At 45.4% G+C, this 18,177-nt stretch overlaps 1 protein-coding gene across 2 annotated transcripts; it reads left to right on the top strand.

Moving 5' to 3' along the window:
- The first annotated feature begins 798 nt into the window (after positions 1-798).
- Positions 799-18,003, top strand: cdk16 (cyclin dependent kinase 16). 2 transcript variants are annotated; one of them, XM_067238998.1, is made up of 17 exons: positions 799-992; positions 3,406-3,586; positions 6,290-6,472; positions 7,050-7,183; positions 7,271-7,396; positions 8,030-8,086; positions 8,239-8,353; positions 8,939-9,033; positions 9,312-9,374; positions 9,555-9,678; positions 10,483-10,603; positions 10,730-10,827; positions 10,944-11,049; positions 11,145-11,187; positions 11,294-11,384; positions 11,708-11,785; positions 13,222-18,003. In XM_067238998.1, the coding sequence occupies exons 2-17, from the start codon at positions 3,466-3,468 to the stop codon at positions 13,257-13,259; spliced, it is 1,593 nt and encodes a 530-aa protein (XP_067095099.1). In that variant the 5' UTR covers positions 799-992; positions 3,406-3,465; the 3' UTR covers positions 13,260-18,003. The 2 variants fall into 2 exon arrangements, with proteins under 2 accessions (XP_067095099.1, XP_067095100.1); XM_067238999.1 differs by lacking the exon at positions 6,290-6,472.
- The last annotated feature ends 174 nt before the right edge of the window (positions 18,004-18,177 follow it).

The following is an 18,177-nucleotide window of genomic DNA, read 5'->3' as shown; positions in this document are numbered from 1 at the left end:
AGTAGAAGGAGTCAAGGGGATGAGGGAAGGGACAGGAAGCTACTGTGGAGTGTTGATCTTCAGCCTTTTGGCCTCCAGGGCAGAGGGGTTTTCCAGGTGTAATGTTCATTCCTCCCCTGGCTCCACTATGTGGTGTAAGGCTGTATAAAGAGGAGGGAGGGTCTGGACAAACACTCTGGCTCCCAGCTGAAGGGATAGGTCTTCATGTTGCTTGGGTTAGATGTTTTCTCTAGATAGCTTTTTTGTTTAAGTATCATTGTCGGTTTCTGTCAATTATTACTTGATGAGTGAAACATGAATCTTGTAATTGACACCGAAACTCATTCCTTCCTTGATATTTTATATACACTTTTGTTGTGAACGGATGTTTGTGTCACTTCAGTTTTCTCGTTTGTCTCATGTTACGTTAAATCACCTATTCACAAAGAAAGACTGTTGCTCATCCACTTAGGCTACCTGCTGTATTACTGTACTCAATATCCCCTGAGCGCATCAAGAAGTGGTACAGTCTCGGTTTGCAGGGTGGAATTTGGGTCAGTCCACTGTGAGTCTCTCCTGATCTATTAGGGGGGGCATTAAGTACATTCTTCAATTTTGCATTCCCACATGTCCAGAAACGTAGATAAATATACCCAGGAAATTCAGAGAGTGGAAAAAAAGCATCGGAATGCCAGACAGCCTGTTGGGGGGCGGGTAATGAATGCGTAATTAACGTATCTCCACCTCTCCACTCATCCTGAGTGAGTGACTCCAGAATCTATTCGCAGCTGCTGTTCTGCGACTCCGCCAATCCGCATTTGGAATAGGAAAGAACAGCTGCTTAAACGTTAGGGAAATTTGGGGGAACGTTAACGGGTCATGCAGTCGTACAGGGTAGAAACGGTCCGGTATCCCTATCAGCAGAATCATGGCTGAAGACTACTGGGAGACGCGATTGGCTTTGGGATATTGTTGCTAAGATTACAAGGGCATACGGGATCCCGCGTCCTCGGGTAAGCAATCTGTCCTTGTTGTGAACACTGACAAAACAATTAAAAAAAAAAACATTACAATAAATGCATTTACAATCATGTACTTCAATGTTATTTGTGCAGCTAGCTTGCTAGCAAGCCAACCACAGTTTATGTTACTTGCAAGGTTTGGCTTGTTGAATCCAGTCAAGCAACCACCACGGTTGATGTCAAAAGATCGACGTACCTCCCACTTGAAATCTCCAAGGTAGTGACTAGATCAAACACTTTCGTTGATAGAAGAATACACAATGTGTTGTGGAATTCACGTTATCGCCACATTCCACTGTAGAATTCTCAGAACCGAACCGCATTCCAATTCCGAAAGAGAAACACGTTGAAGATAGCTCGTTAGCTAGTTAGCCATACATAGGCCGTGCTGTGCTCAACCAAAACTGTGCTAACCTGTCTGCTGGTTTCTGATTTAACGTAAGCTAGCTAAACTGTAGCTAAACTGTAGCTAGATAGAGGAACCCGGTGTAGTTGATGAGCAAATGCACTGTATTCAACACAAACTAGCTTGCTTGCCACACTTTAAATTATTCTTATTTTCAGTGCATTTGATGGTGCGACACAATGGTCTTTGCTGTTTACCATCGACATAATGGTCTTTGCTGTTTACCATTGCCAGGTAGCTATTTCTAATGTTGACAGCTTTTCACCAGGTGCCACAGCGAAGGTGCTTGTAAATTCAGATTCTGCATTGACAATTTTGTTGATTTTCCAGTGATGCTGAGCTGTCTAACGACTGGGCTAGGACAGTACAGGACAGGACACAGCACTTAGTGAGGGTTTGTTGATAGTTCAGTCACACAGTGCTTTTCTCTCCTGCAGCCTCTTTCTCTGCTCATGAGGTTTGGTGCCTACGGGATTACTAAGCATATGTGTCATTATTTATGAACATGAAATGTTCATAAACATTTGACTACACAAGCTGTTCTCAAACAACAAAATAAATAGGATCCAGTACCCAGCGGCTCCTAAGAGCTGCTCTCTTTGTCACATCTAGGATGTCACCGCTATGGTTTTCCTACTGCTGCATGCCAGTCGAGGAAAAGCTCCATAGTCTTCTCACCATGTCAACCATTCCAGCTATGTCAAACATGTTCTCTTGTCCATCGTATAATGTTGTCCCATTAAAAGAGCTCCTCCAGTAGGATATCTGATTGGTCAGGCATAGTGGAACACCCGTGGGGGTTCTAAGTTCCATCGACAGGGGACGCATTCTGGATTGTTGAGATAAGAGACAGGTTTTAGATGATTAGATTTGAGGAGGATGACCACATTCCATGAGAAGGGGATTCTTTACATGGCTGTAGGTCTTTGTAAACAAAGACATTCTTACTCCCAGTCTGTCTAAGCTTCATAAGATTACTCTGCCCCACCCCAGCCTTCAGCTGACCCCATGCCCCCACTATCCAAGCACAGACACAACTGTCATAAATCGAAATTGCCCTAGGGAAATGTGTATTCGTCTCTATGTCTTCTACTGTGTGTGTGTGATTTATTTTATGGGTCATCGACTTTGAGGCATCAAAAGGCCTCTGTATTGAGGCAGAAACTGCCACAACTGTTCTGTGCCAAAATGGACTTATTAGTCACAAGGCAAAAACATGTCCTTCTGCTGGCTTGGCAGCACTTTACAGGGGCTTTGCCGAGCAGTCGTCCAACCACAGATGCTCTAGAGAACTGGCCATTTGCTAGCGCTATTTAGGAGGCAGCCTGCTGCTGTTTCTCAGTTTCTGTGTGAAGTCATCGAGGAGTTGAGAAGGGGGGTGCTTTTCAAGGGCAGAGGGAAGCTCGGATGTCCAGGGGTTTTCTTTACATTGCAGATTGGAGATTTATACGCATGCAAGCATGCGTATCAAGAGACTGGGAGACTGGGCATGCTTTAGGACTAGTTTCCCTTTGCTCTCCTGTGACCTGCCTTGAAGATGCCTTTTATTGGTGCTTTTTATTTGATAATTTTGTAATTAAAGATCTAAAATGTTGTTGCAGGGGCCCTTGAGTCGTGTCTGACAATTCAAGACTTCTTAAGATGCATTGAAGTCGAATCGAACACAGATTATTTTGAGTGCTCTAGAGTCTCTTGAGTCATGTAGTTTTTAAGAGTTATGGTTGTAATATACATCCAGATCAAACCGTAAACATGAACTGCCGACATGAAAGTTCCCCGAAAGAGACTTGCTACAGTATCTGTAGAGCGAGCAGTTGGATCCGCCCACATGCAGAGATGAGCGTTCCCTTTCAAAGCATCAAAATAAACACTTTCACGCCTCGGTGCCTCCACCAAACTCTACACTGACAGCTCAACAGAATAATATCAGGACAACCGTCAAACGATCAGTAAATATTGTTTCTCTGTCTGTCCCCCACCCATCCCCTCCCCCACCAGAGAGGCTGAACGGTGGCTGCCCCTCCCCCCTCTGCGTCGCGCCCCCCCCTGCCGCCTCTGATGGATCGAATGAGGAAGATCAAGAGGCAGCTCTCTCTCACTCTCAGGGGGGGCAGCACTGGGGACAAGAACCTCAGCGACTCCATAGGCTCTCAGGATGCCACCTCCCACAGCGACTCAGGTACGGAGATGACGGGCCAGTCACATGGGCCTTGGGGTATAGGGATGTGGGGTATAGGGATGTGGGGTATAGGGATGTGGGGTATAGGGATGTGGGGTATAGGGATGTGAGGTATAGGGATGTGGGGTATAGGGATGTGGGGTATAGGGATGTGGGGTATAGGGATGTGAGGTATAGGGATGTGGGGTATAGGGATGTGGGGTATAGGGATGTGGGGTATAGGGATGCGGGTATGTTTCAGGTACAAAAAAGAAATGTAACAAATACAAATACATGTACTCTGGTGTGACGAAACAGAAAGCCTTACCAACATGGGTGTACAAGCACATGTGCGCACACTCTGCCTGATCGCAACCGGGGGATATCATATTTAGTTGAGTTAGACAGGGGAACTGACACAGTGAAAGAATGAGAAAAGATGTCTGGCTCTGCCCGTATAAGGTGTCTGTCTATAGTTGGAACGTGTACAGTACCAACCACTCTCATGAGCGGTCTGCCTGATATAACCGATGACTCGATTTGCCGACTGTTAGATCGACTCATCCTTCATGTCGTGGTGGTGTCACTGAACGTTCCGCTGAAGGAGAAGACAAAACTGTTATTTGTCAGCACAACAAGTGCAGGGAGCGGCGACACTCAGAACACACGCATGCAGGAAGTGACGCATGCCTTAGAAATGTGTTCTCTGCATTTTCCCATCCTGTTGTCAATCCTCCGAGAGCAGCCAGGAACCTGTAAGTCGCTCGGGCTAAGAGCGTCTACTAAATGTAAATGTAATCTCAAGGCGACCGGGGTCCAAGTGTTCCTCATACATGGGCAGGAGAGCTCTCTGTTCTCCATGTCCTTATTGGAGTTCTTTGCAGTGAAAACCCTTGTGAGCACGGGGAGAACATGCTAACGCCACACAGAAAGGCCTAGAGAGAGCCCACCTGACCACCGTACAGTGCCCCAAACGGGAATCGAACCGGTCTTGCTGTGAGGCGACAGTGCAAGGCTCTGTGCCACGCTCTGGTGAAGGTGGTAGTGCAGCACAAATGGAAGAAAATAGCAACCCCACGTAGACATAGCCAACCCCGTACTCCACAGCTCGTCCTGGAAGGAGGAGTGGATGTGTGTCGGATTATGGAGCTAACCTATCATTTCCTGCTTTTGCGGTTTTTCTTTTTTGAACCAACGGCAAATCTGTCCCAATCCTCCAGCCCACTCCCTGGAGGGAGCACTCCTCTGTCTCTCAGACAGGAGGACCAATCTCCTCCCTGTGCACTTAGACTGTCATACGATGACATATAAGTAGCACCAAAGGGGTTGCAAGAGAGTAAGACATATTCACATTTGAGAAGAGCCCACCTTTTAAAGCTGGATGAGTGTGAGCCATACTAGAGGAGACGTCATGTTTCCCTCACCTCACTGCTTCCCCCTTGGGGACCCACAGGGCCCAGTGAACTTGCACAACGTGCACTCCTGTGGGGACAGAAGGGCAGAATATTGGGACCGAACTCCTCCAGCATGTCTACCTATCTTTCTTTTCTCTTCTCCTCTTTTCTCTCATTTTCTAATAATGCTTTACTCAGGAAGTTTCAATGAAACATCTTCAGTTCACCAAGTTGGCTAAAGTGCACCATGTGGAAAGGAGTTAAATTGACCACTAAATATTTATTCTGTTTTATACAGTACAGATTAAAGCAGGACACTGTATGGTCATGTCAAACTATAGCCAACTAGTAGCACTGAAAGTTTTCTTTGTAAATGTTCTTGTGCTCAGTGGTGTCTGCTAATATTAACCTCTTTCTGACCTTACAAGGCATGCTCTGAAAGATGGACCTGCCTCTGTGTGCGTTTCCTGGTTGGTTTAGTTGGTTCTGTGTTTCAGTTGACGTTTACCTGCTCTTTTCCCTCCCTTGTCTTTCTTGTCCTCCCTGTTTGCTCCAACACTCATGATCACAACTTCTCACCTTGCTGTGATATGATTTGGACTGTTTATGTATCCATCAAAAATGATTTCCTCAAACATGGGTTCAATATGGTTTCTGTTTTTGTTTGTTCAATTTTTTTTGTTTTTGACCTTTTCTCATTGCTGTTACTCCCATGTCTCCCCTTTGTTCTCCATCCTCCCCCCCCCTGGTATTGGCATCTCCACCCCATCTTCCTCACCCCACTACCACCTCCCCCATCCTCCTCACCCTACTACCACCACCCTCATCCTCCTCACCCTACTACCACCACCCCCATCCTCCTCACCCTACTACCACCACCCCCATCCTCCTAACCCTACTACCCAACTACCACCAACCCCATCCTCCTCACCCCACTACCACCACCCCCATCCTCCTCACCCTACTACCACCACCCCCATCCTCCTAACCCTACTACCCAACTACCACCAACCCCATCCTCCTCACCCCACTACCACCACCCCCATCCTCCTCACCCTACTACCACCACCCCCATCCTCCTAACCCTACTACCCAACTACCAACAACCCCATCCTCCTCACCCCACTACCACCACCTCCATCCTCCTCACCCTACTACCACCACCCCCATCCTCCTCACCCCACTACCCAACTGCCACCACACCTCGTCCCCCAAACCCTTCATTCCCCACCTCCCCTCATTTCCACTTCCTCCCCTCCTTTTTGTTTCTCCACCTCCACCCGCATTGCCCACTGTCCCTCGTCTCGTCCTGTCCTCTTCTCTCTCTCAGAGGCCATGCCGGGGCGTGTCCGGGGGGGCAGTGGCCCTGGTAGCAGTGTGCGGGGGTCCTCAGGGAGGGCGGGGGGCTCCCTCAGCATGCACTCCCTGCTCCAGTCCTACAGCTCCCACCTGCGCCGACCACGCAGCCTGGGACGGAGCCTCAGCTCCTATCTCAACCACACCACACGTCTCGGTACTGACCTCAACACAACCACACTGTAACCACACTGTAACCACAGTGCCCCAGGCCCCAAGGCATCCAACCCCACCGTAACCACAGCGCCCCAAGGCATCTCAACCCCACCGTAACCACAGCACCCCAGCCCCAAGGCATCTCAACCCCACCGTAACCACAGCACCCCAGCCCCAAGGCATCTCAACCCCACCACACTTATCTGGGCAACCATGCCTCACAGTTACTGACTTGCAGGCACCCTGCGTTGATGATCTCAACATGAACAGCAACCACAATACAACCACAACATCCAGCCACAGCATTATCCACCTATATGACCACACAGGGGATTTTGTGTGGTGTGTGTGTGTGTGTGTGTGTGTGAGGTTTGTGTGTGAAGAACAGTGCAGCGTGCTTGAGTGGTAGTTTCAATGATGTTTGTTATAGTCAACACTCATGAGTATTTGCTCAGTTTGTGTGTGTTTGGACTTGTCTGTGTAATCGTGTTTAGTGTATGTCTTCTTCTTAAGCGTGCATGCTTGTTGATTTGTGTAGATGGTGTATTCGTGTTGAGCGTCTGTGTGTGTGTTTTCAGAGATCGTCCATGAGGATGTGAAGATGGGCTCTGATGGTGAGAGTGACCAGGTGTCGGCTACCTCCTCGGAGGAGGTCCACAGTCCTGTCAGGGTCCGCATGAGGGACAAACCTGGACGCAAGATCTCTACAGAGGTACACACACACAAGCTGACTCAGGGTCATAAGCTGACGGTGCCCCAGCCATCTTACAGTGTTCATATGTGCGCGTCTGTGTTTTAGGATATAAACAAGCGCCTGTCTCTGCCGGCGGACATCCGTCTGCCAGATGGCTACCTGGAGAAGTTCAGCCTCAACAGCCCCTTGTTTGATAAACCACTGAGCCGAAGACTGAGACGAGTCTCTCTGGTACTGCTCTTTCCTGCTCTCTCTCTCTCTGTCTCTCTCTCTCTCTCTCTCTTTTCTCATCGCCTCATTCCTCTCACCTCCCTCCCTCTCTGTCTCTCTCTCCTACTATCTATAACCTTCTCCTCTCTGTGTCCAGCCTCCTGTAGCTTTCTCATCCACACACAACTCTCTACATCTTCGTCCTCATTATCCATAATGTCTCCCCCTCTGTTTTTCTCTCTTCCATGCAGCTTTCATGAGCGGCTGCAGCTCTTTACTTCTGATCAACTTTCCTCCTGCCTGTTGCACCTCATTCTGTTCTCTTTTGTTCTTTATTTCAGTCTGAACAGTTTGTGTTTACTGTGTCTAAGAGCCATGTCAGTCTTCCCCTGTGTTCTGGACTCTGACATTGTACTGTAGATAAACACTAGGTGCGTTATAACTAACCAACAGTGTTAGTTGTTAACTGTATGGATAAAAATAGTTAAATACTGTTTAACCCTATTGGTCCACTTTGTAAAATTGGTCTGTCTCTGTGCCATCTCTGGATACATACGACCTGTGTGAATAATAGTCAGTATTTAGTCTGAGAGTTGTAAAGCGGCAATGTTCTGTCTATAAGCGGTAATGTGTATTTGTGTGTTCTCTCCCTAGTCCGAGATCGGCTTTGGGAAGCTGGAAACCTACGTGAAGCTTGACAAGCTAGGCGAGGTATAGTGCACACGAGCATTCTAGAACTTCCACAAATCCCTTCCACTTCCCCATATTTGGGGTTTTTGCGCGGTCAGGCTTTGTGCCTGGGCCCTGGTAGATTGTCTTACGTATTGTTGAGCTACAGGGACCCTGTGTTTGTGTTTCTGTAGGGGACGTATGCTACGGTGTACAAGGGCCGCAGCAAGCTGACGGACAACCTGGTGGCCCTGAAGGAGATCAGACTGGAGCACGAGGAGGGAGCGCCCTGCACCGCCATAAGAGAAGGTGAGACTCCAGACCTTACAGGGCCCGTCCTGACAGCGAGCTAGGTCACCACACCGGGCTCTGGGCCCAGGCAGACACTTCTCCATCCAGCAGGCAGGCAAGCGAGCAGACCCAGATCTATTAATACCCTGGTTCAACAGGTTGGAAACCAGAGAGCTGAGCCTTAGCCAGGCCTGAGGCCTCCCAGCCAGGTAGGACAGCGGCTAGGTCTATTCCCAGGATTCAATTCTTTGGAAGTGAAACCTCCAAAATCTGGGATCTAAGCTGTTTGGATAGGTGGACATTTCTCCCTGGAGGACAAGGTCGAAGGTTGTATTGGAGAATCTGAAGAGGGCCAAAAGGGAAGATCTCAAACAGACACAGCTGTTACTGACAATTGCTGCAGTAAATACGACATACTCCGATGGAGAATTAGGGACATTAAATACACTGTAAATAGATATATCTGAGGGAAATATAAACAACAGTTGTTCAAATTACATTTGGCGAATGTCTTTTTTGTGTGTGTGTCTGTATTCCTCTAACTTCATATTTATGTTGGTGTACTGTGACTGAGATCATTGATGTGATGTTTGTTTATTCCAGTGTCTCTGCTGAAGGATCTCAAACACGCCAACATAGTCACCCTGCATGACATCATTCACACTCAGAAGTCGCTCACGCTGGTCTTTGAGTACTTGGTGAGTCACGCACACGCGCGCACACATGGTCACATACACACAGGGAAGGAAACATGAGGAGACCGAATACTAACTCACACACAAACACAAATAGGCAGGCATTCACATTCGGGTAAGAACATCCTCTAGCCTCTTATAATCCTTCCCATCTGTGCCTCCAGACATGGATGCCGTGCATTTAGGGTTTGTAGTTTGTGGGTCCTGTCTGTTTGTGTGTGTGTTTTGTATAGTGTAACTATTCCGTGGCATGTTAGTGATGAGAGTTTTGTTTCCTATAGGATAAGGACCTGAAGCAATACCTGGACGACTGTGGCAACACGATCCACATCCACAATGTGAAGGTGAGACACACATGGCAGACCACGCATAGACGAGTCAGCTTGACTTGTCCGCATGACTACACACAACAAATGTCCAAAGCTCTTATGTAAGAATTACTGGGTCTAGTGCCTGATTCTCTCTCTTTTCCTTACCCGTCACTTCCTTCTTCTTGTTCCTCCTGCCCCCCTTCCACCCTCCAGCTCTTCCTGTTCCAACTGTTGAGAGGTCTGAACTACTGCCATCGCCGGAAGGTCCTCCACCGCGACCTCAAGCCTCAGAACCTGCTCATCAACGAGCGTGGCGAGCTCAAACTGGCTGACTTTGGTCTGTACCCCCGGGGCTCCCTCCGTCTCAGAGCGTGTGTGTCTGTGGGAATCTGACAGCCTCCCTCGGGGGGGGGGGGATGATGATGTCTCCTTAGACGTGTCAGTCACCATCACCAGTCAGCCAAGCCAAGTGGCAGTCCAAGTCTTATCAGGAGCACACACACCAAGCCTCTGTCTGTCAGAGGGACAGAACACTCTTAACATCTACATCTCCAGTCTGCAGAACAGCTCTGATAGAATTGGACCATATATTTAGTTTATCCATCGCCCTTCACGTGTCCCTTCATTCGTTTTTGCGAATGATCAAGTATTCATGCCCCCCAATTATTTATCCTAGATAAAGCTTTGTCTCTGAGGCCTCTAGTTGTTCGTAGGGCCTTAAACCGGTCTGTTCTTGGAGAACAGCCACTGTGTCTCCAGTGGACATGTCGGGACTATTTTGGGCGATGTGACTTTCTGCCAGAGCTGGTTAACTCACTGGAAATGTCATACACACACACACACACACACACACACACACCACTGGTGACCTACCAGAAAGACACACCACCAGCCAGCATACAACCAGAAAGCATGTTGTTGAGTGCTCGCTATGTCGAATTATTCAAAGGGAGATGAAGCTGTTGGGTGGAGTAATCTCTTTCCCAGGAGCGGGTAGTTCAGTGAGCTAATGCCCCACAAAACTCATTCAAGTATTTGTGTTTAGTTGTGGAGCCTCAAAGTCTCTCTCAGTTAGATATATAGAGAGTATTTAAGTTCTGGTCCAGGCCAGTTTCAATCTGAACCTTGCCATCTGTTCCAGGTCTGGCCCGGGCCAAGTCCATTCCCACCAAGACGTACTCCAACGAGGTGGTGACTCTGTGGTACCGCCCCCCTGACATCCTGCTGGGCAGCACTGACTACTCCACACACATCGACATGTGGTGAGGACACACACCCACATGCGTATGAACTCTACAGACTGCCGTTGGACACAATGAAACTGACGTTACTGTCCATTTCCATCCTTCTGTCTCCACCTGTCTTGTGATTCTCCTCCTGTCCTCCAGGGGGGTGGGGTGTATCTTCTATGAGATGTCTACAGGACGTCCTCTCTTCCCCGGCTCCACAGTGGAGGAGGAGCTGCACTTTATCTTCAAACTGCTTGGTGAGCACACACACACACATGCACACACATACATGTGCACAAACAAACATATAACACCTAGAATCGGTAAGATGTCCCTTGCCTGAAAGTGTAAATTGTGTGTGTGTGTATTGCAGGAACTCCTACAGAGGAGACCTGGCCTGGTATCACCTCCAACGAGGACTTCATCTCCTACAACTACCCTCGTTACCGTGCCGACCGTCTGCACAACCACACCCCAAGGTGACCCACCTTCCAACCCCTGTTGGCGATTGGATGATGTGGTTAATGCCGTGTCCCGATTGGATGGTTTTGTTAACGTCTTGCTCCCTCTTCAGACTGGACAGTGAAGGAGTGGAGCTGCTGTCTAAGCTGCTGCAGGTCAGACCGCTGTGTGTTCAACAGAGACTGATTTGACTCACTTGCCATTCCTGTTGTCATCTCAAGGCACAGCCAGGTAAAGGTGTATGTTTGCGCTTGTGTTCAGTTTGAAGGGAAGAAGCGCATCTCAGCGGAGGAGTCCATGAGACACCTGTACTTCCACAGCCTGGGAGAGAGAGTCCTCACACTGCCTGATAGTGAGATAATACACAACACACACACACACACACACACACATGAAATACTATACTGTGCTGAACCAACAAATCATATTCCCTTTTCCATGAGATTGAAATATGTGGGAGATATTATGACAGAGTCAAGGCAGCACAGTGTCCTTCACACAGCCGAGCTGGCTGTGACCGATGATGACGGAGCAACACCGTTACCAGCTCCCTGGCTTCTTCCTCAGACTCTGTCGTGCTATATGTCTCTTTCAAGGCTGTGGGAAATCAGTCAAATCCTTTTTATAGTATAGATACTATAGATCAAGTCTAACATGAATGATCTTATTTTCCAGGTACATCAATATTTGCACTTCAAGACATTCAGCTGGAGAAGGAGGCTGGAATCAGAACCAGCTCCTTATCTGACTCTGGTGAGTAGGATGGTGTCTGTTACCAATGGCTTGCTATGTTGTGTTACTGACTTTATTGCTGGACTGTTGTATTTCTGCTCTTGTCTTACTGACTTTGCTTTTACTCTTTGCTGTCTGCTGGGGGGTCGTTCACCCTTTTAAAATGATTTGCTACTGCTTGCTATCTGATTTCTTGACTGACGTTTTTGTGCTCTCTGACATGAGAAGGTGTGTAATGGTTTCCGTGGTCACTGTGTTCCAGAACTGTTACAGCGATGCCTAAGGTTCCGCCACACCTTAGGTAGATTCTGTTCACCTCCTCCTCTTCCCAGGAGGCTGTGAACCACCCCCTTTCCTCCTCTCTCTCTCCCTCTGCTCTTGTGCTCTCTTTCCTTATTCATTTAATCCAGACTAGACCACTCCCTCTCTCTTGTCCAACCTTTTTTTCTCGTTCCTCTTATTCTCTCTCTCTCCATCTCTCTTTGTTCTGTTCCAACCTTCTCCCTCTTTCTCCATCTGTCTGTCCAGTCGCTCCAAAACACGTGTTTCTTTCTTCCAGAAACATCCTCTGCTGGCGTTTATCCCTCTTGTCCTTTCATCCACAGCGACATAACGCTGTGATTAATCTGCGTGATTATGTGGGTCCAATGTGAGCCTTGTGAATAGTACTTTATAGTTCATAAAGTACTTTACCAGGTAACACAAAGAACAGTTTGTACCTGAGTGCAGACGATAAGAGTGGTACTTTTTATCTGGTTCAGTTAAGGCTCAAGGCAGACTACTGTGCGAGGCACTTACAGCTTTCTAGGAATGCGTAAGTGTCTTCAGTCAGACTTCAGCTTTCATTTCCAACACAGAATCTAGTAGACTAAAACTAAACAAGCAGTTCTTCAGGACACCCACAAACTCAACCACAATGTTACTGGCATTTAAGACCAGTGCAACACCCACACCCAGAGACCCGACTACTGTAAGAAACATCAGCGCAAACAGCACGAAGGTGAGAGAGAGAGAGGGAGGGGGAGCACATCAATATTCCTTCCATTAGTTATGCAATCTTGCTCTAACAATAGCTTCCTGACATGCAGGATTGATGAGGAATAAGCGCTTACATAAAGTCATGCATAATTCACAAGGTTGTTACGCGGTCTGGTTGGTCAGTAGGGAGGGGGTTCTCTACTGAAGGAATGCTAAACACCAGTATTTTCAGAATATAACGTTACATTCTAAATTTTTCCGACACACCTCCATGCTCCTAACTAGGATGTGGATGCTGTCATTGTACACCATCCTCTGCCTGTCTTTGTCTACCTGGTGTCCTGGTCCTTCTTTTCTCCCTGCTTGGTCACATGACATCTAGTGATCAGTGTCGGCCTTTGCACAGTATATTTTCCCTAGTTTATACTAACTTCCTCTCTTCTTTTCATTCTCTCTCTCCTCTCTGTTTCTCTCTCCAGTGAACAGTATATCTCGACGCCAGAGCCTGCTCTTCTAAGAGAAGCGAGGGAATTCGAAGCCAAGAAGCCGGGAAATTTCTTCTTTTTGTGATGAAGGGATACATATTTATCTTTCTACGATGCCAGGTTTCTGCACTGGCCTGGTTGGTTCTGGTGTGTTCCGAGCAGAGGCTAGGAGGATGGGTAGTTGTTTACATAAGACAAGAAAAGGGTGAGGAGAAGGAAGAGAATGACAACTGTCTTGAGTTTGCTCTACATACACACCCACCCACACCCACACACAAAAACAGGTTATGTCCCCATCTCTCTGACAGTATGTTGTCATCTCTAACTGACTAACCTGCCATTCTTATTTGTCATGGCTACTGTGAGGTTTTTGTTTCCAAACTGACAAGGCAATATAGTTTAGTATAGTAATGACAGGAAGATACCCTACAACCTTTCTTACTCAATAATTATTAATTATGCATTTGATCTGATTGGGACCAAAGTTAATAGTAATAAGTACAAATAAAATAATAACAATACATGTTATTTGTTTGGCACATTTCAAGTTATTAAATTATACATAATGCATATTAGTATTGTGACACCAATGGAGTTTATCTGCGTATTTTTAGTAGAAGGTGTGATGCCATGATGGTTGGCAGGGTTGGGGGTCATGGGTTATAGAGGTTATGGAACGTAGGGGCATGAGAAACCAGCAGTAACTGTATGTAGTCTTCCACTCCCTGCTCTCTGAGCTGAAACCCCCCCCATATCTCGACGCCCCTCTTCTCCACATGAGTCAGTACAGCAATGGAAGCAAAGGGGTGACAAGCAGGTAAACTACAGTAAAGGTTTCAGTAAAGATGGCCGGCTGTATTTATTTTAATTATGCTGTGTGTTTGTGCTGAGGCCAGAGAGCACCTATCAGTGTGATGTAGTGCTGCAATTGAGAGAGATTTTTGTTAATTTGTTCAGTTGGAAGTTCTGTTGTTCTGTCTTAGCACTTATCCTGTGATTCTACTAGTAGGCATGGCGTGGAGGACTTTGAATTCTCTTTCTTTTGAGTAATGTGTGTACTGAGCTTCCATGTTTCAGAATGTTATTCACAACCCTGATTGGTCAGTTGGTCATGGACAAATGTCCAATCACAGAGGTGTCTTATGTTTACATCATCCAAATGGTTGGAAGAGAGTTGGAAAGAAGAATCAAAACATTAGCAGTTGAAAAAAAGGTGGGGTGGCGTTTTTTAACACCTTAAAGGACGTTAAAAGGACTGTTGACTCTTTGAAGTCCCTGTTGAAGTGCTTTGCTTTTGCATAATCTGTGTAGTCTGTGAATAAGTCTGTGAAGACAAATGTAACAACTCAACTTGTAAAGAAGTGTTCACCTGTTAGCGTGACAGTGCTGGATGGAGAGATATGGGCGTGCGGTGTGCCTCAGGTAACCCATGTGTCAGTGCAGGAGGCCAGCGTGGATGGAGGCTTGTAGAGAATCCATTGGGATCATCTCTGACGAGAGTAGACCTTGGGAGTGACTACATGTAGACTTAGTAAGGGGTGTGTGGTGTATGTGTGTGAGATTAGGAGAGGTCTCACTCATGGCAGTGTGATCTAAAAGTAGACTGTGGTACGATGGTTGTATATAACTTTAGATAGTACTGACCATGGGGGTGTGGTTCAGATTAGGACAGTGGTTCTCAACCCTGGTCCTCAGGTACCCCCTGTTCTGCTAGTTTTAGATGTTTCCCTGCTCCAAAAACACCTGATTCAAACAAATGGGTCGTTATCTAGCTCTGTAGAAGCCTGGTAACTAATATGCATTTGAATCAGGTGTGTTAATGCCAAGAAACATCTAACCATGCAGGACAGGGGTTGAGAACCACTGGACTAGGAGCAGACAGGACAGTGCAATGAGAGGGGGATGACCCATGGCTCTCCTGGTTGTTTTCCAAGATAAGATATTTTTTCCCCCCCATACATTTATATCATTGGCAATATTGCTATTGTGTTCTTATTTTTCATGAGAAGGAGAGTTTTTCTCATAGATGATATTGATGTACTTAAATGTAGATATTTTGGATTAGGGTTTTTATTTTATTTTCTCTCTCACTCGGTTAGTGGATATTGCTCTTCCAGATCAGTGCTCACAGGGAGCCTGCGTGCAGAGACAGAAGTGTGGCCGACTCTGAAAGGGCTACTGAGATGTGCTGGAGAGACCATGTCTCCTGTTCCCGACTGGTTCCGCAATAACTGTTGCTGTTCTAACTACGCAATAAACACTCATTCCACAGTCCACCAACCCCCCCCTTTCAAAATGCACCTGTGGATCTAATCATTTGTATTCCTATATTCAAAGTCAATGTGGCGATCAGAAACATTCTTGTTCAATTAAGTCACAATCCAAGATACAAAATAATCACTGTTTTCATGCCCCCTCTATGGTTGATAAATAGTGAGATTTTGATATCATCGTTGAAGTGCTTTTTTATATATAAGGAAGTGTGACATTGAGCCAATAATACAAATAACATACAATTTGTCATTTATGGGTAAAAAATGTTGATCATTATTTATAGAACTTGTTTTTCATTTTGTTTTAACATGTGCCGATATGAAGACAGTATTATTATTTCACTATGATTGTTAGTTTACTTATCTAAAGAAAGAGCTGGATATGAATATAAAATGCAGCCGGGATGTTCTGGAAAAGAAGTCAGGCCCAGCACACACTGCTCTGGTCAGGTCAGGGGTGTTGTGGAAAGAGGGTTAAAAAGGTGAAATATGAATGATTGTAAACTGGTCTGTATAAGTGTGTGTGTGTGTAAGTAAGTATGTATGTATGTATATGTTAATCCTATCCAATGAGGAATATCTACAAACACACAAGCAATACCTATGTAAATGCACACTACACCTGGCCAACATCTGATTCAAGTTGTAAGTTGGATCCAGTGTTTAGGATAAACTAGGTGTGGCTCTTATACAGATTTGAAGTAAAAGGAATGATATGATGTTCATCCATAGGGCCCTGTTTATATACTCTGGGAAAGTTAAATATGCTCTTCAGGAAGCGTCTGATGTAACCAACATTGGTTAGATGAAAGGTTGTAGTCCTTCATATTAATTTCACCTATCTAGTCTTAACAGATCAGTGGTGAAAAGAGGAAGGTTGTATTTATTCAAAAACAGCCTGGGAGATCAGACAGGGTCACATTTAGCTAGTACCACACAACATAATTTAACAGTGACAAATGGAATGTATAAATGTTTAGACCAGCTACAGTTGTCTTTTCTATTCAACAACTTGAATCGGTGCTTGGCACATTCCATTCTTACCTACTAATTAGTTATTTAGTGGTATAACTATTTGCAATCTGCCTGATCTCACATGGTTATCATGGATTCATACTTGATATCTATCTAGAATCAATCTGATACGAACCACGACGTGGAAGGATATGATTGACTCCAGTGTTAGACAAAGGGAAAATACCATCAGGAAGGACAGCTTGTTTATTCTGCTGTGATTGAAGAGGCAAGCTGTGCCTGTGTGGATCAGGGTTGTTATTGGTATTACACTACTTTTCACCCACAGTACACATCTGACTGTTGACATCACCTCTGGGCTGAAACACTCGCTCTTCCAGGGCCATACACAGAGAAACCACTTCACTGCTCACGTTAAGCCAGACAATACACCATTATTACACCATGTGTCTGAGCTGGACATGGCAGGCATTGTCCCTTCTAGCTCTGGTCTAGTTTCAGTGATGAATCTGTGTCAAATTGGTTTTGGATGTTTTCATTGCACAGCTGGAAGTTAAATGTCTATCTATAGAGTGGACAAGGGTGGATATATATATATCATCATTTCAGTCACTGGCCAATATTACATGTGTTGGTGATTTATTAAACCAGTCTTTACAAGTTTATGGAAATTCTAAATATCTTTGAATGTAATTTTACTCCAAACGCTTTAAAAAAAGTTTCATTTTATAATATCCAATATCGGCATCTTAGTTTTACTTGAATGTTATTTGTAATAACAATAATATTGTCAAATGCAATTGAGTTCACAATTCTTTTTGGGTAGACAATATCTTAAATGTTTTTCTGACCTGAGGAAATGTTTTATTTTACAAATTGTGGTCAAATTTAGAGCTGTTTATATATGCCCAATAAGAGAACTGTCTTTTGTAAGATCTGGTTTTATTACATTTTGACTGGAATTTCAATAATGGCCTATAGAGTATATAATATGACAATATCCATGTGGTTGATTGACAATAGCCTACTTTCAGCCCACTATATCCTAGCACAGAGAATGCACGGCTCCATGTGTATGGTGAAAGAGTTGTGTTTGTGGCTGCCATAAGCTTTTGCCTCAGTCCAAATACCAAAGTTATCTGCAATATTGCATGATATGATTCTTCCAGACTCCGCTCAGAACACTGTCACCTTTGCTGTGTTTCTTTGAGCCAGCCATCTTCCAAGTCTCTGTTGAAAAAAAATCTAAAATGCTATACTGAGTCATACATACTTGTTACAGAAGTTCAAGTATGGGAAAGTATCTTGAAAAAATAAATGTTGTAAGATGATGTTCATTCAATGTATTCTAAATATATATAGTTCAATAAAAAGCTGTACATTTCTCAAAATTGTTCGTTGAGTCATTGATTTCATGTTCATGTAGACTATACATTTGTGCTCACATATGTCGATTATGTGTATATATATTCGAATTTGAGCAGACTGAATTTTGTTCTATTTGAATTTCTGAAGCTTCAATTGTCTATTTAATTTTTAGGATCAGAATTTTACTGTTCGAATTTGAGCAACCTGCGTTTGGACCTTCTCTCTCAGCGCCTCGAGTTCCCTCAACACGTCATAGTGCTCCCGGTCCACACATACGGTACCGCTGGCCCCATAGTCGTGATCCACGACTCCTCCCTCCTTATGTTGTGCAGCC

This window comes from Osmerus mordax, chromosome 7 (genome assembly GCF_038355195.1).
Source record: "Osmerus mordax isolate fOsmMor3 chromosome 7, fOsmMor3.pri, whole genome shotgun sequence".
In the NCBI taxonomy this organism is placed as follows: Eukaryota; Metazoa; Chordata; class Actinopteri; order Osmeriformes; family Osmeridae; genus Osmerus; species Osmerus mordax.
The sequence above is the reverse complement of the archived record's forward strand: the minus strand, read 5'-3'. Positions and strand labels throughout refer to the sequence as shown.